Source organism: Budorcas taxicolor, chromosome 14 (assembly GCF_023091745.1).
Source record: "Budorcas taxicolor isolate Tak-1 chromosome 14, Takin1.1, whole genome shotgun sequence".
Classification (NCBI taxonomy): Eukaryota; Metazoa; Chordata; class Mammalia; order Artiodactyla; family Bovidae; genus Budorcas; species Budorcas taxicolor.
This window is the reverse complement of record NC_068923.1, coordinates 44,337,370-44,361,848: the sequence shown is the minus strand read 5'-3', so window position 1 is coordinate 44,361,848 and position 24,479 is coordinate 44,337,370. Positions and strand designations below refer to the sequence as shown.

General features: G+C 36.5%; 1 protein-coding gene across 1 annotated transcript in view; it reads right to left on the bottom strand.

Annotated features, from left to right (window-relative positions):
• The window catches only part of SGK3 (serum/glucocorticoid regulated kinase family member 3), a 45,742-nt gene that overhangs the window by 11,998 nt on the left and 9,265 nt on the right, over nucleotides 1–24,479 (bottom strand). Inside the window, exons 3-9 of the mRNA XM_052651654.1 lie at nucleotides 22,694–22,766; nucleotides 17,149–17,224; nucleotides 12,652–12,739; nucleotides 9,280–9,329; nucleotides 6,816–6,873; nucleotides 1,510–1,593; nucleotides 1,264–1,395 (exon numbers count right to left, since the gene is read on the bottom strand). Of these exons, the coding sequence (XP_052507614.1) occupies nucleotides 1,264–1,395; nucleotides 1,510–1,593; nucleotides 6,816–6,873; nucleotides 9,280–9,329; nucleotides 12,652–12,739; nucleotides 17,149–17,224; nucleotides 22,694–22,766 (561 nt within the window). The remainder of the gene's footprint in view (nucleotides 1–1,263; nucleotides 1,396–1,509; nucleotides 1,594–6,815; nucleotides 6,874–9,279; nucleotides 9,330–12,651; nucleotides 12,740–17,148; nucleotides 17,225–22,693; nucleotides 22,767–24,479) is intronic.

Genomic DNA, 24,479 nt, shown 5'->3' with positions numbered 1-24,479 from the left:
TTGTGGCACATGGGCTTAGCTGCTCCACAGCAGGTGGGATCTTAATTCCCTGACAAGGGATCGAACCTGTGTCCCCTGCATTGGAAGGCAGACTCTTAACCACTGGAGCACCAGGGATGTCCCTTCAGTTCATTTCTTACACTTCCTAATTCTTCATTTATTTCTTATAACCCACCCTCTAGTCATCAGGTTACCTGCCTAAGCTAATTTTGCCCTAGGTTCTTATTCTAAATCTTTAGGTTCTAAAACAATGATCTCTCATTAGGCTTTCTTCTACCTTGGAGAGTTCCACCTCTGCTCCTTACTACCCACAATGCTTCAAGGATTGATAAGGTGTCTGTCCTCAGTTTCTCCACTATTATTCTTTCTCTGGATACCTTCCCAACCAACTCAATCCAATGACTTTAACCACCACCTCTATGTGGATGTCTTTCACATGGACTAACCCATATGACTTAATCAAGTTATTAGCTTCTCCGTACCTCACTAAGTTTCTTTGTCTTATACAACACAATTGTTGTGAGGATAAAACAGCATGTATAAAGAGTCATAAGAATGCTCAATACAAGTTAGCTATTACTGGAATTACTATCTTACCAGCAGCATTTCTCAAAAATATTCAATATCCCTCTGATTCAGAGTTTTGGGGAATATTATTATTAGATTTGGTTCAAACAAACAAAAGGTGATTGTGTGGTTTAAAAAAGTTTTTAAAATATAAATCCTGGCTGTCTTTAAGGCATTAATTTCTCAAAGTCTCAAATATGCTGAAACGTGTTGTAAACCACCAAGGGGCTATAACATGAAACATTTTCTGAACTAGCTTCACCACAGAACCCTTTATTACAGGATCACCTCATCTGATTAACAGTTGCACGTTTTGGAAAATGACAGACTAATGTTTATATGCAACTGCTGAAACGTTAATTATCAAAAATTACAAATCAAGTTTCATTCCAATGTTTCAATATATGTTCTTGCTACATAGCTCAGTGACAAAACTATCAGAGAAGTCTGTAGCTTCATAACAAGGTTCTTTTATGAGCTTCCCACCTACACCATAAGCTGCTTAGGAAAAGAACTTTATGTCTCACTTCTCCACATCCTGCACTGTGCTGATTAGCCAGCATCTTATATACTATTGCTACTCAACAAATAGCTGTCTATGCTGGGCTTTGCTTCTAAAACCCTTAAGAAAAACTCTAACTCAATTCTATTTTTTTTCCCCTAAACATCATCAATACTGAAACACTAATTACTCACCTCCCCTCCATTAACAAAATCCAGAACAAAATAAAGCTTTTCAGTTGTTTGGAAAGAATAATGTAATCCAACCAAAAACGGATGTTTCACATTTTTCAAGAGCACATTTCGTTCAGCCATAATGTGTTTTTGCTGTTTAAAAAAATAAAAAGAAAAGGTAAAAAAAGTCAAGTTGCATTATACACCAGAAAACAATTCTGTTAACTGAGAAGATGGATATAGGAAAACAAAGCTATTTCATTTTACCTCTTTTCTATTGAGAACTATCTTTTTCTGTAACACTTTGACAGCATAAAATTTTCCATCCAGTTTCCGTTTTGCAAGAAGAACCTGTTATATTTAAAGATTGTGCTGTTAGAAATATCAATGTTTTGACAGAGACAATTCACTTATCGCTAAGTCAATACTTAAAATTTTTATAAAAATAAAGTCCACAACAGACCTAGATAATGTTTTTATTTTGAAACCTGAAAATTCCTAATTTGTTTCTACAACTCCACTTTTCCTTAGATATTTTACTAAAACCAAAGAAATGTTGATGATTTAAAGAGCCAGGCATCGTTTGTCACTTAACATGCTAATGCTTAAGGTTTTTACTAAGTTTAAGTGTCAAAATCCATACTGCTTGAGAAATGTGTGTGTTTGTGTGTGTGTGTGTGTATGCTAGCCCTGAGTCCCAAAGTGTCTTTGGAAAATACTGAGGCTATAAATTTCATGGCTACATTAAAAAAAAAGAGAGAGAAGAAAATGGTTTCTCAGTGATCAAAATGCATTTTCGTTTTAACATTTGGGTTTCTCTTATAGGGTTCAAATTTAGAAGCACTCAGAGAAACAAGCACCGTATGTAGCTGAGATTCTATAATGGGCTGTGGTGCACACAGACACTTCATGGATGTGAAGAAACTTAGAAGATCTTGCCCTAGAAAAAAGGCAGACATACTCCAAAGTTTTAGAAATAAATTTTAAGGGATTCAAGACACCCTACAAGTTGTGTAACTATCAGCTGATACATTTCAAAACGTCTTGAGATGATCTGCTGCTGGTGACAATGCTGGGCCTTACTTTTCAGTACATCTGTGGTCTTCCTCGTTTATATCTGTAATCACAGTCTGGTCTTGAGAAAAACACCAAACTCCAACAGACAGATGTCTTACAATACACTTAACCAGTGCTTCTCAAAACCATCAAGGGCCTCAAACACAAGAAAAGTCCTAAGGAGACATGACAACTAAATGTCCTGGATGGGACAAAAAAACAGGACACTGGGTAAAAACTAAGGAAATGTGAATAAATGATGGGCTTGAGTACATAATTATGGATCAATATTGGTCCATTGCTTGGAACAAATGTACCATACTGATGTAAACTGGTGGTTTGGAAATTCTCTGAACTTTCTTTTTTAAAAAATTTTAAAAATATTTATCTTATTTGACTGTGCTGGGTCTTTCTTACAGCATGTAGGATTTTTAGTTCCAGCATGAGGGATCTAGTTTCCTGATAAGGGATCAAAACCAGCCCCCATGCATTAGGAGCTTGGAGTCTCAGGTACTCAACCACCAGAGAAGTCCCCCTGAATTTTCTCTCTACTCAGGTGTTTTCTTTTTTTTTTTTTCTTTGGTAAATCTAAAATGGTTCTAAAAAATACAGTCTATCAGAAGTCCCCCTGAATTTTCTCTCTACTCAGTTTTTTGGGGTTTTTTTTTTGGTAAATCTAAAATGGTTCTGAAAAATAAAGTCTATTGATTAAGATGTTTGTTACTCATAAAAACAAAGTCAAGAATACCTTCAGGGTGTACATTTCCTCAGGTCAACTGCTAGCATCTCTCTCATTTCTCAGGCTTTTGTTCTCTACAATACTTGACTCCACTGAATGTTCCTTCTTTCTTACATTGTTTTTTCTTTCCTTGACAGCTCCCACCCACCTGACCTTCCCTTCTCTATACTCTGATTGGTTCATCTTCAAGTTTGTTCTGAGAAAATAATTCAAAGAATGTGGCAACTAGGAAGTACCTTGATGGCAGGCATTTTTTCAGCAGATTAGTAGATGTGGAGAATAGACAGTTAAGAAACAGATGGGCAAATGGAAAGTGGAACCAAGGCCACCATTTGCAAAGTTTGTCATACATATTTTTCACCTTCATTGTGAATCTGCATTTCTGCTTGCTTTTTTTTCTTTTGTGTACTCTGCTTTTGTTTTATTGTACTTTGCTGGTGTCTAAGCATTTTGCTAGATTTAAAGCTTTTATTAAACGTAACATGCATGTAGAAAAACTCACAAACATTACAGCTCAATAAATTATTACAAAACGGACACACTGTGTAATCACTTTCAGGTCAAAAAACCCAAACACTGTCAGTAGCCTGAAGCCTCCCATTTGCCCTATTCCAGAAATGATTCATCCCCTTTCTTCCTCAAAGATGACCACTATTTTCACTTGCAGTAAAACAGGTGAGTTTTGTCTATGAACTTTATATAACTGGAATCATATAGATAATGTTATGTCTGCCTGACTTCTTTCACTCTATATAACATGTTCACATTGTGACACATATTGGATTGGCCAAGAAATGCGTTACAGGAAACCCAAATGAACTTTTTGGCAAACCCAATAGCACTGTTTTCATATTTCATTACTGTGCAGAGTACTGCATTCCACAGACATACCATAATTTATCCACTCTTTCAGTGACATTTAGATGATGAACAATGAAGCTTATGAATATTCTGGCACATGCCTTTCCTAGTGGGTATGTGCAAGCATTACTGGTGGCTACACAGCTTGGAGGAGAACCAATGTGTCACAGCTAATGTATATATTCAGCTTCCAGGTTTAACACCAGTTCTCACCACATAAAAAATGAAACACAAAGGAATACACTCAATTAAAGATATGTAAAAATCAAATACATAAAGCCACAAAACACTACCAACAAAAGCTTAAGATGAATTAAATTAACAAAGGGATATGCCATGGTCATGGATTGGAAGACTCAATACTGGTAAGATGACAATTCTTTCCAAATTGATCTATGGATTCAAAGCAATTGATCAAAATCCAAAAGAATCTTGTTGAACCTGACATGCTAATTCTAAAACTTAAGACTGATACACAAAGGGCTAAGAAGAGTCTCTTGAAGAGGAGCAAGGAGAGAAGATGTTCTGTTGAGTATCAACCTTCATTTTCAAGACAACGTGGTACTGGTGCAAGGACAGAAAAATCAGTTAATGAAACAAAATATAAAATCTAGAGACAAGTATAAAACAAAATCTAGAAACAGATCCAAGACATATATGGACACTGGATACATGATGAAGGTTACCCTGCAGGGTAGAAGGGAAAGAAAAACCTTTTCAAGGAACTGTGTAGGACCAGCTGACATTCATGAGGAAAAAAGTGAAGTGTGACCCTATGCCTCACATTATATACATTAGATAGATCTATTTGACTCTAGGTCCAAATGTGAGCTTTCCAAAAGATAATGCTGTCTGTCCTTAACAACAGACTATCTCTAACATTCCAACAGACTGTGAGCATCTTGAGAGCAAGATGCACTTCTACTTTTCTATAGCTTATTTTAGCACAATGCCCAGCGTGCAGCAGGTGGCAAACATATATTTGCTGAATTAATGAACACACACGGGTTTAATTTTATGGTCACAGTTTCTGGTCTCTAGGGAACTCAGAAAACAAACTAGATCTAGATACTGGAAGCTATGAATATAGCACACTATAATTAAACACATACATATTTATTTTTACTACAGATTGAAGTATAATGCAAAAAAGGCACTTAAATACATTTGATGATTCTGACAACTCCCATCTACGATGCTTCTGGCTTTAAGGATTCTTCTTGCTTGCTGTGGCACACTGTCAACTTTCGTGATTCACTCAATATTCACTGCATGAAGAGGGACAGGGGTCTCAAACTTCCCTTTCCTTCTCCAACTGCTGTTTACACAGCTGCTCAGTGATGTCTTTATGGCCTCAACTTAAATAATGCCTCTTCAAAGAAGTCATCCTTAGCGACTTCCCTGGTGCCCAGTGGTTAAGAATCCACCCTCCAATGCAGAGGATGCGGTTCAATCCCCAGTTTGGGGAACTAAGATCCCATGTGCCATGGAGCAACTAAGCCCATGCCTGCAACTAAAGAAGCCCCTGTGTGTCAGTGTAGCCAAAATATGTATGTGTGTGTATACATATATATGCATAAAGCTATCCTTGACTAACTCACCTAAGTAGGGGCTTCCCCCCGACTGCCTACTTTCCTGTCTCTTCGGTCTAGTCTTCATCTCCTGCACAGCTTCATTACTGCATGTAATTATTTACTTGATTGCATATTTTTAATTGACTATTTCCCTCAATAGGATGTAAGCATCACAAAGGTACAAAGCATGTCATTTTTGTTCAATACTATCTAACAGGGACCAGAACAGTACTTAGCACAGAGGTGCTCAACAAAATACTCGCTGAACAAATACATTTTAGGTTAGAATCTGAGTAGATGCCTTGTATCTTGAATTATTCTGTCAGTTCTTTGAAGGTAGAGAAAGCATCTTAATTCTATATCCTGCATATCAACAAGTCCCATGGTATCCCATATATAAAGCATGCATTCCCCTATAAACTGGTACAGCCACTATGGAGATCAGTAAGGAAATTGCTTAAAAACTAAAAACAGAGCTACCATATAACCCAGCAATCCCATTCCTGAGCATATATCCCAAAGAAAATATGAATTAAAGAAGACGCATGCACCTAATGTTCATTACAGCCCTGTCAGCAATAGTCAAGACACAGGAGCAAATTAAATGTCCATCCCATTGATAGAGGAATGAATAAAGAAGATGTGGTACAAATACACAATGGAATAATACTTAGCAATAAAAAAGAATGGAATAATCCCATTTGCAGCAACATGGAGAGACCTAGAGATTGTTATCCTGAGTGAAGTAAGTCAAAGAGAGAAAAACAAATATTGTATGGTATCACTTTTATGTGGAATCTAAAAAACTGGTACAAATGAACCTATCTACAAAACAGAAACAGTCACAGATGTAGAAAACAAATTTATGGTTATCAGTGCGGAAAGGGCGGGGGAAGACAAACTGGGAGATTGTGATTGAGATAAATACACTACTATATAAAAAATTGATAGTAAGAACCTACTGTATATCACAGGGAACTCTACTCAGTATTCTGTAATGACCTATATGGAAACAGAATCTCTATCGATCTAGATTCACTTTGCTGTACAGCAGAAACTAGTACAACATTGTAAATCAACTATGTGTGTGTGTGCTTAGTCACATCTGACTCTTGGTGATCCCATGGACTATAGACCACCAGGCTACTCTGTCCATGGAATTTTCCAGGCAAGGGTACTGGAGTGGGTAGTGGGTTGTCGTTTCCTACTCCAGAGGATCTTCCTGACTCATAGATTGAACCTGTGTCTCCTGCATTGGCAGGTGGACTCTTTACAATTAATTTTTAAAAAGCATGCATTTTTAAAGTACTAATTTACTGAAGAAAAAATAAAAATACTCTTACCTTGCCAAAGCTGCCTTTTCCAATAACTTTTAAGAAATCAAAGTCTGTTGGTTTAGCACTGAAATAAATGAAAAATGACAAGAATTAGCCTCTAAGAAAAGTGATAGGATGTTAACTTTTCAATAGTTTTTAATACTTCACTCCTTAATAAATAAATCTTGGGTACACTTCAGCATGAGAACTCCAGCCTTTACACTGGTAGGATCTCATCTTTACTATAAAAAAGATAATGAGTGAATGAGTGATAGTCACTCAGTCATGTCCGTCTCTTTGTGAACCCATGGAGTGTAGCCTTCCAGGCTCCTCTGTCCATGGAATTCTCCAGGCAAGAATACTGGAGTGGGTAATAATGAATAGTAATGATACCTACTTTCTGGTTAGATAAGAGATTTTCTCATTTTATTTAAGCTTTGTTAAGTTTGGCTTAAGAAGGGCTTCAGTAATAGACTTTTTGGGAGAAAAAGGTCTATCTATCTACGATCTGTCATTTCACTTTTATTAACCATAAACCTCACAATATTGTTAACAAGGAAACTGAATGACTAGATAAATTAGTGACATATTTCAAGGACTAAGTAGTCTGGAAATTATTATGAAAACAAAGTTACTAGTAGGAATACCTGGTGAAGTCAGTAAGAAAATTTTCTGATCTGGAGAAAAAGTCACCACACTGTTCTGCATACACACTACCTGCATGTTAAAAATAAAAGAACTCTCTACTTATTCTAATAGATAGTAATGTAGAAAAACCAGGAATCGAGAAGGCAGAAAGAATACTATGACTGCCTTTTTATTTATCTTAACCTCAAGTTAAAAGCAGCATTGGCTGTGTGTAGGCAAAAACAGATGGCTGCACAAAGCTGAACTTAAGTAGCCAGAAGAGCTGTTTTCTTTAACAGAGGATGAATTCCTAAATTGGACTAGGGGGAGTGAAATGACTCCATTCACATTTTAAATGTCCTTCACTTAATTACCAAAACAAAGTCAATACAAACATGAGAGCAATACCAGGTCTGGGTTAAATAATAACAAGTCAGGATTACGGAGATAAATACTTAACTAACCTTAGGTGTTTTTCTTCTTCTAGAACTTGCTCTTTGAACTATTTTGTTCTCTAATGATATGCTGAATACTGAAATAATTTTTTGAACAAATGTAATAGTGAAAAAACATGCAAATCCTTCAAACACAGTAAACACATCGAGGCCACAGCCAAAATCCTATTGTTAATTGTTGGTGACAAACCCTAACTGGAAGCATATTTCCATTTTGTGCTGCCTGACAAACTCTCTTGAATCCACCATACAACTGAAACTGCTCATAGAAGTCACCCGTGACATTAAATTCAACGGTCCATTCTCAATCATCATCAACCCACCCTATCAGCAACGTCAACTGTTATTTATTCCCTGTCTTCATCTGCTTTTGTGACACCACATTGCTCACTTCTCCTGTCTATACCCATTGGGCTGCCACGGTGGCTCAGCTGGTAAACAATGCACCTGCACGAGGGAGACCTGGGTTCAATCCCTGGGTTGGGAAGATCCCCTGGAGAAGGGAACGGCTACTCCAGTATCCTGGCCTGAAGAATTCCATGGACTATACAGTCCGTGGCGTCACAAAGAGTCGGACACGACTGAGCGACCTTCACTTCACTTCATACTGACTCTCTAAGTGAACCAAAAAGGTGAGAGAAGCAGCACAGTGCGCTGGGCTGAGACAGTATCCTTTAGAATTAATCTGGTAAGCCTGGAAGGATAATTATGAGGACAGCCACACTGCACTCTTCTTGTAACCCACAGCAGTCATCACTCATCTGTCAGGGTCCTCAAACTGAGCCAGGAAGTGGCCTTGAACTCCTCTGTATCCCAATGAACTGTTGGGGTTGAAGCTTAAAGTGAAGCCTACATTTGCCACTCCTGGTGTTCTCCAAAATGTTTCCCCTGCGTTCAAATAAATATGGGACTATGGGAGAAACCAGAAAAAAAATAAGTTTAATAGCTTTTCATATGCTGATTTCCATCAAGTCTCCTCTGGACCAAGCTGGCTAACAACCAGGGCTGTACTGATGACACTGGGTACCAGGAGAATATCAATTAGGCCTGCACAGATGTTTTTGCCAGAGTACTTCCCAAGTGCCTCCCAGGACTTTTGTTCCTCTGGGAAATATGGTCTACTCATCTTACACGAACACACACACACACACCCCCCCCAGGAAAGTGACAATGGCATAACAGCAGAACCCAGCCAACAATCTGTGGATTAAAAACTCCTCAGAGCTCTACTATAACAAAGAGAAGCTAGAGCAGTGAATCAGAAAAGCGTATGACAGTACAACAGTCACTGTAACCACAGTTCTATTTCACAGGCTTCCAGTTAAACTGGTATAATTATGTACATCTGCACATTTACAAAAAAGATCTTCCTCAAATCCATTTAGACTGTTGAAACAAATTAAACCTACTGAGGATTTCCAGATGGTCCCAGGTTGATGTTCTGTGAGGTAGAGAGTAGCTGTTGAGATGGAAAAAAAAGAAAAGAATTTAACATTCTTACTGGAGTTTCAAAGGTTATCAGTCAATGGATATTTCTGAAGTAAAATACACATAACTGTATCACAGATATTTGCCATGTTAAACCTAAAGCTTTAATTCTCAATAAATGCGTAGAGTCTTGGGAAGATACACAATCAATATAAACAATCATTTTAATGATCGATTTCAAGAGAAGTTGTAAGGGAAAAGGTAAGGCAGAAATCAAGCTCAAAGATGGCAAATGAATGAAGTAAACTGCAGAAAGCTCCTTAGAAGAGGCGAGCACTGAAATAACAGTTTAAGAGGAATCTTTTTTTTACATTAAAAAACTGGTTAAAATAGCTTTTGTTTTTAAATTTTCAAATATTTAATAAGCTATTATTAAAGATAAGAAATGGTAATGTGATGATGATTACAACTGCAAATGCTGGATTAAAGTTTTAATTTGGGAGGAGGTAAATTTACTTCTAAAGCAAGCACATGAAGAAAAACCAAGAGTGCTTTTCTCCCTAATCCCACTACTGTGATAGTACCTAATTTTTAGATAGGCTTCTCTTATTATAACAGTTAGCAAAGTACATTTAATCTCTCCTATTAACTTAGAAGCAAATCTTCACTCACCTATTAATATAGTATATCATAAATCAACTAATAAAATTCTAGCTCACTAACAATTAGCTAGAAATTTAACTCAAAATCCCAAAAGATTAAACTAGTGATCCTTTTACAGTGAGCACTCTTCACAAAAGCCAAATGGAAGTGAATTCTGCTTCAAAAAATTCACTATGAAATTCTTAATATATTCAAAGAATCAAATCAGAAATGTCTCAAATATGCACATTTACCAGAGCCCTATACAATTCTACGTCATATAAGATTATATAAAATAAGTTTTTAAAAACATTCTCTTTAATCAGAATCAACAATTTTATCTAAGCAAATTTCTTATTAGAGACATAGGTCATATATATTCCCACTTAAATTCATTTGCCATTTACAATCTCTAGAAAACAAGCTTTTTTTTAAATTAAGGGCAAAAGGTCTAAAGCATATGTTTCTTATAAAGTAACAATGTTGGCACCAAACTGATACATTTCCTATACATTTTAATTAAAAAATAAAATAATAAATATTTACAAGTATAAGATGAAGCAAGGATTTTTTTGGGGGGGAAGAGGTTCTTTCTATTGGTATTGTAAAACAGCAAAAGATCCTAGTCCAAGTTCCAGATTTTATGGATGAAACAAGAAACAAAATCTGGATCTAAAGTCAACAGAGACAGAACAGGAGCCAGAACCCAGCAATTTCTCTTAGTCTGGTTCTTTCTTCAAAAAGCATTTTCCTACAGCAGTGCAAGATATTCTTCACATGACCTACACCTACACACGCTCAACAAGACTAACAAAGAAAATCATAGTTACATAAATTTTACTCCTTAAAATATTTTTTGAATAGTAGTAAGCTGTCTTTAAAAGTCCATACTAACAAGTAATTTGATTACAAATACTTCTAGCACCTCCATATAGTCTTTGTATTAACTTCTAAAAACTGACCGTGCTCACACTGTGTAAATTTGCATAAAAAAGTTTTATACCCTGATTTCATTTAATGGTATGTCAAAACTTAAAATAATATCATCCTTAGAAATATTTTTTAAATGTACAATATATAGGGACAATCACTATTTAATGAATGTTCAAACTGATTCTAACTTTCATTATGAATCATACTAAAGTGAACATCTCTGCTTTTTTTCTGTGGGAAGGGTTGTTTCATTTATATCAACTCCTAAGTGACATGAATTATTTTCATGTTTGATACACTTTGCCAAATTGCTTTCCAAGAGCTGCATGAAATGATAACACCAGTAAGGCCCAAGGATGCCCATGTTACCTTACCCTTCTTAGTCCTGGTGTATTTCAGTTTCTTGACATTTTTATTAATTTGGTAGAGGAAAAAAAATGTCATTTAAAACTTTTATTTGCTACTGGCATCAAGGTTGAACATTTTCCCATATATCTGTTTACCAAGGGTTATTTCTTCACGGTCCTGTTCCTTTCATCTACTACAGTCTTAAATATCATTCTTTTCGAAAATACATTTGTATGAGCTTTTTTTTTTAACATAGATATTTTTCCTTCTTATGCTTTATTTACTATGTTTTCCCAGCTGGTTATTTCTCTTTTGATCAATTGCACATATATGAAATTAAAATATCCTTTTACATTGTCCTAGGAGCAACCCTGTCACAAATGTAAAGAGTTAAACCTATCCTCTTAACTGAGGGCCCTCTTAGAGAATCAGAACTACTTTCTAGTAGTCATGTCTATTTTTCAAATGAAGATTTTAATGACATTACCTTTTAAATCAGAAAAACAGCACCATGACAAAATTAAAACATTATAAAGACAAAACTGTACATCTCTCATTTTCATGTATGTATTTACCAATAGTACGCATCAATTTTGAATTATAAAGGTATTATCATATTTATAAACACTTGCAATTATACTTTTTTTATAATGTACTTTTAACTGCTATATAATAATCCTGAGTTAAATGATGGTAATTTATCTTTCTAATATAACCTTTTAAAGTATATGTTGAAAATGTCTTCATAAGAAAGCACAAACTTACTATATCACAATTCATTAAAAAAATAAGAATACCTATTCTTTATTCAGAATACATATTAATTATGTGCATATAACTACAGCAATAAAACTTAGTCAATGCCAACCAGCACATGTATATTGACTGCTCTACACATCACAATCTGACAAAGCAGACAAAGAGGTATGTAGTGTTCTGGTTGAAAAGCCCTCTTCTGCTGGTCAAAATTCACCATTTCAAGTTACAGTGATCTTGATGAAGATACATGATGATCAAAAAGTATGATGTAAAGTTAACAGAGCAGAACACAAAACTTTATATGCTGTATAATTAAAATCAGGTAATTTTAAAAATTCATATATTAAGAAATCTTTCATATATTAGAAAGAAAATCACTGAAATATTAAAAATAGGTCAGGTTGTTGATAACAGGGATATTTCTAACTTACTATTTTCAAATCTTTAATTTACATTACTTTCTGTTATAAAAAGTACTCATTTTATCAATTTTACAAGAAACAGTGATCAGTTAGGAGTATACACATTTGTTTTTATGTTTTCTACACAGTAGAAAATCTACAATGGAGGAAATTATTTTAAGTAAATGTGGCTTCTAAGGTTGCCAATAATTTCATCTTTGGGGAACGGTATTTTTTTTTTCTGTTAAAAAATACAATTCCTCTTACTACCTTCTGAGTACTTCTTTCATCCTCATCCTCAGATGGATCTGACTGATGTTTTGGACTGTCCATTTGAAGGAATGCTCTGACATCTGGACTAAAAACAAAAATTAACTTTATTATGACTGCATTTCTACACCTTTTCTCTCTTTTAACATGAAAACAAAAGTAAGCACTGTAGCATTTGTAGTAAGAAAGGCAAACAAAATCCAATAATAATCATTATTGTACTATAATAAGCAAATTAATTTTTTAAAACAGAGAGTCCAATAAACAAATGGACAAAGGTTCACAGAAGAGAAAAATCCAAATGGTAATGAAATTTAGGAAGATGGCCAACTTCACTAATTATCAGGAAAAAACAAAACAACAGTGAGAAGTCATTTTATGTCCGTCCACTAACCAGAAAAATCTAGAAAGATGCATAAAACCCAAGTTGGCAGGGATGAAGGGAAAGGAACACTCTCACGTTGCTCCCGAGAATGTAAAATGAGGCAACTTTTCTGAAAAGCATTTTGGCAATATTTGGTTAAACTGAGTATACATTTTCCCTGGGGCCAGAAATTTTAGTTTTAAGGATTAAACTACAGAAAAAATTATGTACAAGTTCAGCAAAAGACATATAACTAGGAGACTCATTGTCATACTCTCTATGGCTGTGAATCAGAAGCAGAACAGCCATCCACCACTAGGGAAATGAGTAAGCAAGCTACGGTAACTGGCTGCAAAGACGACTGACCAGCCAGCAGCCAGAAACAGGGAACCACAGCAAAGCACCATTATGTGTACACATTAAACACTCAGACACAAAGCAACAGTCAATCAATATATACCCAAAGACTTAACAACAAACCTGCTGAAGTGGGCCTCAACAAATGGATATAAAGAGGAAAGAAAGTGAAAGTCACTCAGTTGTGTCTGACTCTTTGCAACCCCGTGGACAATCAGTCCATGGAATTCTCCATGCCAGAATACTGGAGTGGGTAGCCTTTTCTATCTCCAAGGGATCTTCCCAACCCAGGGATCGAACTCAAGTCTCCCACATTGCAGGTGGATTCTTTACCAGCTGAGCCACCAGGGAAATCTAAGAATACTGGAGTAGGTAGCCTATCCCTTTTCCAGCAGATTTCCCTGACCCAGGAATAGAACTGGGGTCTCCTACACTGTAGGCAGATTCTTTTCCAACTGAGCTATCAAGGAAGCCCATAAAGAGGAAATAAGACTGCACAGATTAATGACGATCCTGAGGAATGGTTAAATCTCTACATCTGGGTACCTCCTCCTAAATTGTTCTTTGTTCTTTTTTTTTTCTTTTAAAAAGTTGAGATATATTAATCCCCAAATGCTAATTTATCTTCCCCCTACTCCCCACCCTGTTGCTATCCTCTCTGGTAACCATCAGCTTGTTTTCGTCTATTTCTATTTTGCCATCATTTCACTTGTATTATTATTTCAGATTTCACATATAAATTCTATCATATTGTATTTGCCTTTCTTTGTCCGACTTATTTCACTTAATATGGAAATCTCTAGGTCCATCCATGTAGCATTATTTCGTTTTTCATGGATGAGTAATATTCTATTATATATATACATACACACACACACACACACATACATATCACATCTTCTTTATCCATTTGTCTGTTCACGGACATTTAGGCGGCTTCCATGTCTTGGCTTTCCTATATAGTGCTGCTGTGAACACTGGGGTGCACATATCTTTTTGAATTAGAGTAGTCTCCAGATATATGCCCAGGAGTGGGACTGCAGATCATGAAGTAACTTCTTTTAGTTTGTTAAGGAAACCTCCATACTGTTTGGGATTAATATATACACACTACTGCTGCTGCTAAGTCACTTTACTCGTGTCTGACTCTGTGCGATCCCATAGACGGCAGCCTACCAGGCTCCCCTGTCCCTGGGATTCTCCAGGCAAAAACACCAGAGTGGGCTGCCATTTCCTTCTCCAATATACACACTACTATATATAAAAAAGATAAACAACAAGAACCTACTGCATAGTACAAGGAACCATATTCAATATTGGGGTGCTAATAATGTTCTACTCCTTGGCCTGGAGGGGGTGATACTCAGATATATTCACTTTCTCATAATTCATTAAGCTGTACAGTCACAATTTGTGCCCTTTTCTATTTGTGTTATGCTGCAATAAAGCTAAAATATTTTTGTTCATTTGCATTTTTTAAATAGATAAGGAAACATTCAGTTTCTCTAGTAATTAATCAGCCATCTGCATCTGTTAATGTGCTCTGTCTATTTGGGGGGTGGTTCTTAGTGTGTATTATCTGCATGAGCTCTTTTAGTAAGTATATTTATCTATTGTCCTTTATTCACGGGAAACTTTTTATAGTTTTGGTTTTAAATTTTACTTGTAATTTTTGGAGGTCAAAAGGTTTTATTAATCAAATTTATCAATGTTTTAATTTGTAACATATCACTCACTGCCAATATGCTAGAAAACCCTTTCCTATCCACAGGTCAGAGAAATAACAATATTTTATTTGAGCTTTAAAATTCCATTTTAATAGACGTTATCTTAAAAATAACCTTTTCTCTAACGGAAAGCTACTTTTGAAGTGCTTTTTCCACACATAATAAGAATAAGCATATAGTAGGTGTTCAAGATACATGTGCTGATTGGCTTCTCTGTTTTCTTAAACCTATACTATTTTCGTAACAGTTTGATGTCCAAATGGAGAGTGTGAAAACTAACAAAGTTCCATTAACAGAGGAGATCCAGAAAACATGAAATGTCACTTTTTATTAAAAAGAAAATGTCCATTAAACATTAAATTGAAAAATTAAAGAAAAAATCTCTTGGCTATTTAATCTGGGGGCACTGGAAAAGTACTCTACTTTAAATGGAAGAGGTGCATATATATGAAAAAGTCTATTTGGGCTGTATAATTAAGAATTGTGTATTTTATAGTGTAATGTTAAACTGAAATAACCAAATTGGTTTCAGTTAAATTTCAATACCAAATGTAACATCTTTATAATACCATACTTCATGATCTAAAATGAATACTTAAAATTTAACATACACTGTCAGAAGTTCTGAGTAACACCATTCAAAATACCAGCAGAAATAATAAACATCACCACCATCTATTCTATACTTACTCCATGTGAAGTTCTGTCACAGGGGACAAATTCTAGCTATTAGCATATGAATTTCAAACAAGTCAGAATTATGTCAGTTTGAAGTAATCTCAAGTGCATATAATAATAATTCAACATTAGAAAGGTAGGGCTTCCCAGGTAGTTCAGTGGTGAAGAATCTGCCTGCCGATGAGGGAGACATGGGTTCAATCCCTGATTTCAGGAATATCTCACAATAACACGGAGCAACTAAGCCCACTCACCGTGCTACTGAGCCTGTGCTTAGACCCTGGGAGCCTAGCTACCGAAGTCTGTGCCCTAGAGCCCATGATCCGCAACAAGAGAGCCACTGCCATGAGAAGCCCGCACACCGCAACTGGGGCCCTCACTCTCCACAGCTAGAGGAAAGCCCTTGCGGCAACGAAGACCCAGCAGAGCCATAAATAAACCAGTACAAGTTAGAAATAAAAACTAACTTTTATTTTGTTTTTATTTAGAAGGGGAGATGATCTAAGCTGAAGATAACACAGAATTTGTCTGCAGCAAAAGGCATAATGTTTAAAAAATAATTATACAAAGAGCCAAGTGATAAAAGGTTCTTTGCTGAGGAACACACAAGACACATAGGAACCCTGAATTCAAGGATCCTACCCAGTTCTGTGCCCCTCCGCCACCTGCTCCTCCCTGCAGAGGCCAATCTCAGCAGGGGCTGACCTTCTCCGGACCCTCATCTTATCTGTGAGCATCAGGGGAAAGGAAACCCAGAGCACTGGGCTGAAGACCTTGGTCAGAGGAGGTCCAGCTCCAGTATTTTACTAATTTAGTAAATTAAGTTAAAAAGGAGGTCAGAGCACCTGCTCAGAAGATAGAAATCCTTTATAAACTGTAAAGAACTATAAAATAGTAATCTCTGTTACAAGGGTAACAGTTTAAAAATACAGACCTCCTGTGTCGTGACTCTGAAAAGTCTGTTAAAAGCATGGGAGCCAATACCTCTGGAAGGTAAGGGTAACACTCATTTCTCCTTTTATTGCCATTTATTCTTTTATTCCCACACAGAGGTACATGAGGAAATGCTTTCTCAGTGCATGAATAAATATAGCATCAAATAATCAGCAAAATGTTTTAACTGTGCAAAGTCTTTTCAAGTTAAATCTATAAAACAAATACAAGTACAGTAAGAAGAAAGTAATTAGGACCTTGAGTTGATGGAGGGAAAAGAAAACTAAGAACACCAGGTGGAAAATTCTTAGATGATTAAAAACACCAGGGGAAAAATGCTTGAGGAAGATTCCACAAAAATATACAGCACAAAGTAACATTCCACAGATCTGAGGCTGGGTTTCACTGTATCCTCAGAACACAATGACAATTACTTACTGGTTGTAAAGCTCTGGATGCCTAACTAAGTTCTGAATGAATTCATTCAGTCCTGCTCTTCTCTGTTTAATAAAATCTGTTAAGAGAGACAATAGTATTAGGATTATTTACATCAGACTGTAATTATCATCAATACAGTTATACAAGAATAGACCAACACAAGAGAATGAATTTTGATTAAGAAGTTATTTCTTAATTCATACTTCTTGATATCAAATAAGGAATAAATATTTAACAAATATATTTTAATCTATAAATATGATTATAACATGAAAATACAGCATATTTTGCTGAAGAAAATTCTCCCCCACAAAAATGCCTATCTTAGGTTCTAAACAGACTCACTACAAAACCTGGAGTCACCACTTTGCTTTGTCCAACTCCTTGTATACTTTCAGGTAATGAATAAGAATTAACACTATGACACTGATGGCTGAAAAGTCATACTAACTTAAATACACACAAACAAAAAACAAAAACAAGCGAAATCAAGAAATACTGAAATCCTTGCAAGTGGGAATGATGATTAACTGGTTAACTGACTATTATGAAAACTCTGCTGCTAAAAATAGGTTTTTATCTTGTATAAACCTATTTCTCTTCAGAGGTTAAAACTGAGAAATAAAAGTGCTTTCTAAGAAAGTCACTGAAGACAAGGGTCATGGCTTTAAATTTATTTTTAACTTTAGCCCTTAACACAGTGTCTTGGAACATACTTAACTGATGTTTGCAAATGAATAAGTAAAACACCAAACAAATGATTACACATTTTAGCATTTGTCATCTCTAAATCTCATATGCCAATCCTTATCTAACTTACATCGTTTTTGTTCCTTTGTAATTTTATTTTTCAGTGGTAAAGATATCCTTCTTTTTATAAAAGTACCCCAAAAGTAATTTATATATTGACTCCAAGATCCAATCAGTAAAAGGTTTGATATTAAACTATTCAGAATATAAAAAAGTATACCTAACTCTGTGTGTACTCTACAGAAAGATTCTTAAATTCAAAGTGAAATTTTAACTTTGAAAAGTATAGGAAGTTCAGTTCACTCAGTGTCCATCTCTTTGCAACCTCATGGACTGCAGCACGCCAGGCTTCCCTGTCCATCACCAACTCCTGGAGCTTGCTCAAAGTCATGTCCATTGAGTCAGTGATGCCATCCAACCATCTCATCCTCTGTTGTCCCGTTCTCCTCCTGCCTTCAATCCTTCCCAGCATCAAGGTCTTTTCAAATGAGTCAGTTCTTCTCATCAGGTAGCCAAAGTATTAGAGTTTCAGTTTCAGCATGAGTCCTTCCAATGAATATTCAGGACTGATTTCCTTTAGGACGGACTGGCTGGATCTCCTTGCAGTCCAAGGGATTCTCAAGAGTCTTCTCCAACACCACAGTTCAAAAGCATCAATTCTTCGGTGCTCAGTTTTCTCTGTAGTCCAACTCTCACACATAACTAATGGAAAAACCATAGCTTTCACTATGTTGGCAAAATAATGTCTCTGCTTTTTAATATGCTGTCTAGGTTGGTTATAGCCTTTCTTCCAAGGAGCAAGCATCTTTTAATTTCATGGCTGCAGTCACCATCTGCAGTGATTTTGGAGCACTGTTTCTATTGATTCCCCATCTATTTGCCATGAAGTATTGGCAGAAACAACCCTAAATTCTGCCTCAAGTACGTAAAACTTATCTTACAGAGGTTGGTAACCACCAAAATAAAGTGAAAAGAAAAAGGAAATGACACATACAGACTTAAAAGTTGCAGCATAAGAACTCACCAAGATGTGTGGGAAAACTCTACATGGTAGCTGTCAAACACGAGGTTAAAAGCGCAACTTCTTTTTTCATGGTCTTACTGTCCCATCTTTGGCTGGTAAGGGCTTCCCTGGTGGCTCAGAGGTTAAAGCATCTGCCTGCAATGCGGGAAAGCCAGCTTCGATCCCTAGATCAGGAAGATCCCCTGGAGAAGGAAATGGCAACCCACTCCAGTATTCCTGCCTGGAGAATCCCATGGAGGGAGGAGCCTGGTAGGGCTCCACGGGGTTGCAAAGAGTCGGACACGTCTGAGCTACTTCACTTCCTTGGCTGGTAAAATCCCCCATCAATTGTGCTCCTGTGTCCTTTTGATAAAACCTCAGTCAGTATTCCTACATAGCTTCTTTGCTTTCAGGCAAGCTGTCTTAGGGTATCTTGCACATTTCCTGCCCAGTACCTGGAAATGGGACTTTTCCATGGAACTCTGGTTCCTTTACAGGGAAAATGGTATTTAGATGGATGCTAAGGGTGTTTGCTGCTCCTTATTTGTTACTGTTTTTAGGCATTTCCAGAGGAGAGAGCTAGGAAATGTGTACTGTTTTAGAAAGGGAAAAATAAATTGTGACTTCATCCTATATTCTGAAATCAAGTTTAAAAATCACAAGATTTTTTAATATAAATTTATTTAATTGGAGATTAATTACTTTACAATACTGTATTGGTTTTGTCATACATCAACATGAATCCGCCACAGGATTTTTTTAACTTAAAATCTCCAGTTTTATATTTGTATCTTTCATCTTCTGCTTAAAATTTTGGTTCTCATAACACTAACATAATCACAAAAGAACAACTCTATATAAATTAACAATAAGATCATTGAATGCAGAGTAAAATTGCTTTGTGTGCTTTTTTTGCCCTTAGCATATGTCCCATGAGGAATATACAGGTTAATGTCCATGTTTTAAAGTCATTTAAAATAATTATTCTCCATGTGTTTTACCACCAATTAGGTTATAGATTTTTTCCTTGTTTATTTTTAATTGCTAGAGACCTCCATATTACTGCATTTATTTTTGCTTTTAAATTGCTTAAAATATGCAAAGCTATGAACAGGGTTCATCCAGAGGCGTCTAATGTCCACCTCTGTTGTCTTCAGCTGACCTCTCCTTGAAGTCATCAGTTTTCAGTTTTTGACTTATTCTTCCATTATTTCCTTTTGAATATTCACATCCTTTCCTACACAAAAAACATACAGTGTCCACATCTGCACCTTGCTTTTTCCGCTTAACCAGGTATTCTGGAGATCATGTCACAGTAACGTACAAAGTGTTTTTTGGTTCCTTTTCCCAGATGCATCATATTCCAATAATGGAAGGCTATTTCAGTTGTTTCCAGTTTTTACTATTAAAAGCAGTGCCACAATCAACAGTCTTATACATACATCATTTCCTATGCAGCTTAGAACAGATCCTTAGAAATGTGATTTCTTGGTCAAAGTGAAATGCATGATAGTTTTGCTAAATATTACCAAATTTCATATGGTTGGTACCACTTTGTATTCCCACCAGCAAGACATGAGAATGTCTGTTTCTCTAAAGCCCAATTAAATGAGCATTCTATCAATCTTTGCTTTGTTGAGTATAACTTGGGTTTTCCAAAAATCTATGGCATGTAGTCTATTTAACTGTTGCCAAGTTATATAAAATACGCTCGTGACTGATTTCCAAATGTTCAATAAAAATCAATTTTTAGTGTCAAATAATTAATCCACAAAAAACATCAATACCACAAGAACGTGTCCGGTATTTTACCTTTAACAATGAAATAGCAATGTTGCAGGTCTTTATCCCTTTGCCTTCTTCCCTGGATAAAATGATTCTGACTTCAGGGTTTAATTGAGGGTTCCACAAAACTCTAAACCTACTTCCGGTCTCATATTAATCACTAATATGTGGTTTGAGTCACCTTAAGTGTCTTTCCACCACTTCAAATTAATTAATTCTCTCATTCCCCCAGGTTGGACACATCAATTGTCTCTGATTCTACTCTCTCTCTGTCTCCTTTACCCAAGCAATCACCAAGATTTTTTATAGGTTTTTCATTAAAAGACTTCTTAGATCTGACTCAATTTTTAGCCCCATTTCCACCCTACTTGCAGCTCTCATTCTCTAACTGGAGGACTCCTGGAATATTCCCTTCACCAGCCTCCCAGTCTCTATCTTGTCTTCCCTCTGCTGTGCATACTTATATATACACTGTGGGTTTCACATTATATTGCCGTTTTGCTCAAGTAACTCTAAGGCCCCCATGCTGCCCTCCACAATGTTTTTCAACCCATGCTCCACAGACATACTTCACTGCTGCACCAACAAAGCAGTTCCATTTTTATTTGTTCTACACCTGACATTTTCTGCATAAGATATCACTATTCTGCAGCTAAAGAGAATACAAGAGAACAAGAGCTCAAAAGTCACTGGTCTACAGAGTCAACCCATGGAATGTGTTATCTGACAGTGTTGTGCCAACTCAATCTTCTATTAATGAATTCATGTAATATTTATTGAGAACCAAATATTTACTAGGCATCATAAATAAAAAAGATAAAAGTATCCACCTTCTTATAATCTACACCCAGATAAAACAGACTGGTAGGACAATAAAGTGTGCTAAATTCTCCCAAGAGGAAAGTAATCTACATAAAATAGGAGAAGTGAAAAAAAAATTGGGGAAATGAGAATCCTTTCCAATCCAAAGGTTCAGAAAGTATAAAAGAATAAAGCGTCTTCAGTTGAGAGGATTACAGGGGATTCCAGCAGCCTGGGGCCAGGAGGGGAGTCAGTTTTAATTAAGGCAAGAATGTGAAAGAAATATGAAAAAGATGGAGGGTAAAGGAGTTTGTTCATCATGGGCAGAACTGCACTGAGTATGGTGAAAAGGTCTGGGAGACAAAGGAACAGTGTAAGGTCAGGCTGTAGAGAGGAAGCAAGAGAAGTGGTTTGAGAGCTCATATCCTGAGTAACAACCAAGAAAGCAGACACTCAGGAATCACAGGCCTGATGGTTACAAGCAAGTTAGCTGAGGAGGCAAGATGGTGGGGAGGGAGGAAACTCGATAACTTGTCAGGATCCACCTGTGGCATAGACAGATGACTTTACGTACGGAATTTCTAGTGTATAGAGATTTCTATTGAATAAGTAGACATTTGTGTACTAGGTTGATTTCTTAAAGTCTAGTAAAAAATTTTTTTTGCAGTTGAGGCTTCAGACATACATACAGCCTCCAGATTTCTGAGATCCTATGTGACATTAGGCTTCCCAAGGGTGAACAATAGGATACTAGGTATCCCATTCAAAGGCCTGAAAGGTGCCATGTACAGAGCATACATTTAGTAAATGTTTCTGGATGTAACAAGGAATGCCTCTCATGGTTAGGAAAGTACTGCACAGTATCCTTAATGATTAACAGATTTATCTGAAGCCAGACCACCTGAATTTAACTTTCAAATCTGCTAATTACTAGCTGTATATGAGACTGGGCAAATTATCTAAAGTATGCCTCAGCTTCCTCATCTATAAAATAGTGATGATGGTAATACCAACCTCCAAGGGCTGCTGTGAGTAGTGAATGAATTAAAACATATAAAGTGTTTAAAATAATACCTGGTAATCAGGCATACAGCCTGAGAACCATCAGCTTTGCAGAGTTACACTACTATCCAGGGCAATGAATATGTTAACTGCTTCTTCAAACTTTAACATTACTCATAGCTGGTCTAAGAATGTACTGCTTACCTGGATCAAAATTATCACCAAATATTCTCTTGGCAGGAATCTTCAGGGCCATAGCAGGAAATTGTTTCCTTAACTAGAATAGAAAAAAACAATATTACATAAACTTATTACATAGGTCTTCTAGTTATACACATGCCAAAATAAAATACAATCTAATTTTCAAAAAAAAAATCCATCATAAAAATCCATCATGCTTTTAAGTATATCATGATTAAGTGTACAATATTAAATTATGCCAATAAAATATCATTAATCTGGCTAATTCTCTTTTGTCCCAGTAAAACATTAGTATCTTTGTGACCTTGGATAAGCTACTTAACATCTTGTGCTTCAGTTTTCTTGTGGAAAATGGGGATAACCTTAGCACTTATAGATTTGCTGTGAGGCTTAAAATCGTTTAAGTTAAGTACTTGGACAAGAACCTGGGGTACAGGTTTTGAATACCTGTTACTCCAGATTTATGATGTCAGGAAATGTGACTTTTGTGTTCTAACAGACTGGCAATTGGTTTCTGAGAAAGCTGATAGATTTTCAATTTCCTCTGCTCAATCCTTCCTCCTCTTAATATTCTAACACATTTGTCTCTCAGATTTGCCTATCCCCATGGAAAAAACAACTTGGTCCTAAAGAAGTTCAATTTAGGACAATAAAGCCATAAAAATGGGTAAATGCTTATTTTTATTATAAGCTTGACATCAGTTCAGTTCAGTTGCTCAGTCGTGTCCGACTCATTGCGACCCCATGAATTGCAGCACGCCAGGCCTCCCTGTCTATCACCAACTCCCGGAGTTCACTCAGACTCACGTCCATCCAGTCAGTGATGCCATCCAGCCATCTCATCCTCTGTCGTCCCCTTCTCCTCCTGCCCCCAATCGCTCCCAGCGTCAAAGTCTTTTCCAATGAGTCAACTCTTTGCATGAGGTGGCCAAAACTCTGGAATTTCAACTTTAGCATCATTCCTTCCAAAGAACACCCAGGGCTGATCTCCTTTAGAATGGACTGGTTGGATCTCCTTGCAGTCCAAGGGACTCTGAAGAGTCTTCTCCAACACCACAGTTCAAAAGCACCAATTCTTCGGTGCTCAGCCTTCTTCACAGTCCAACTCTCACATCCATACATGACTACTGGAAAAACCATAGCCTTGACTAGATGGACTTTAGTCAGCAAAGTAATATCTCTGCTTTTCAATATGCTATCTAGGTTGGTCATGACTTTTCTTCTAAGGAGTAAGCGTCTTTTAATTTCACGGCTGCAATCACCATCTGCAGTGATTTTGGAGCCCAAAAAATAAAGTCTGACACTGTTTCCACTGTTTCCCCATCTATCTCCCATGAAGTGATGGAACCAGATGCCATGATCTTCATTTTCTGAATGTTGAGCTTTAAGCCAACTTTTTCACTTTCCTCTTTCACTTTCATCAAGAGGGTTTTTAGTTCCTCTTCACTTTCTGCCATAAGAGTGGTGTCATCTGCATATGAGGTTATTGATATTTCTCCCAGAAATCTTGATTCCAGCTTGTGTTTCTTCCAGTCCAGCGTTTCTCATGATGTACCTTGCATGTAAGTTAAATAAGCAGGGTGACAATATACAGCCTTGACGTACTCCTTTTCCTATTTGGAACCAGTCTGTTGTTCCATGTCCAGTTCTAACTGTTGCTTCCTGACCTGCATACAGCTTTCTCAAGAGGCAGGTCAGGTGGTCTGGTATTCCCACACAGTCAAAGGCTTTGGCATAGTCAATAAAGCAGAAATAGATGTTTTTCTGGAACTCTCTTGCTTTTTCCATG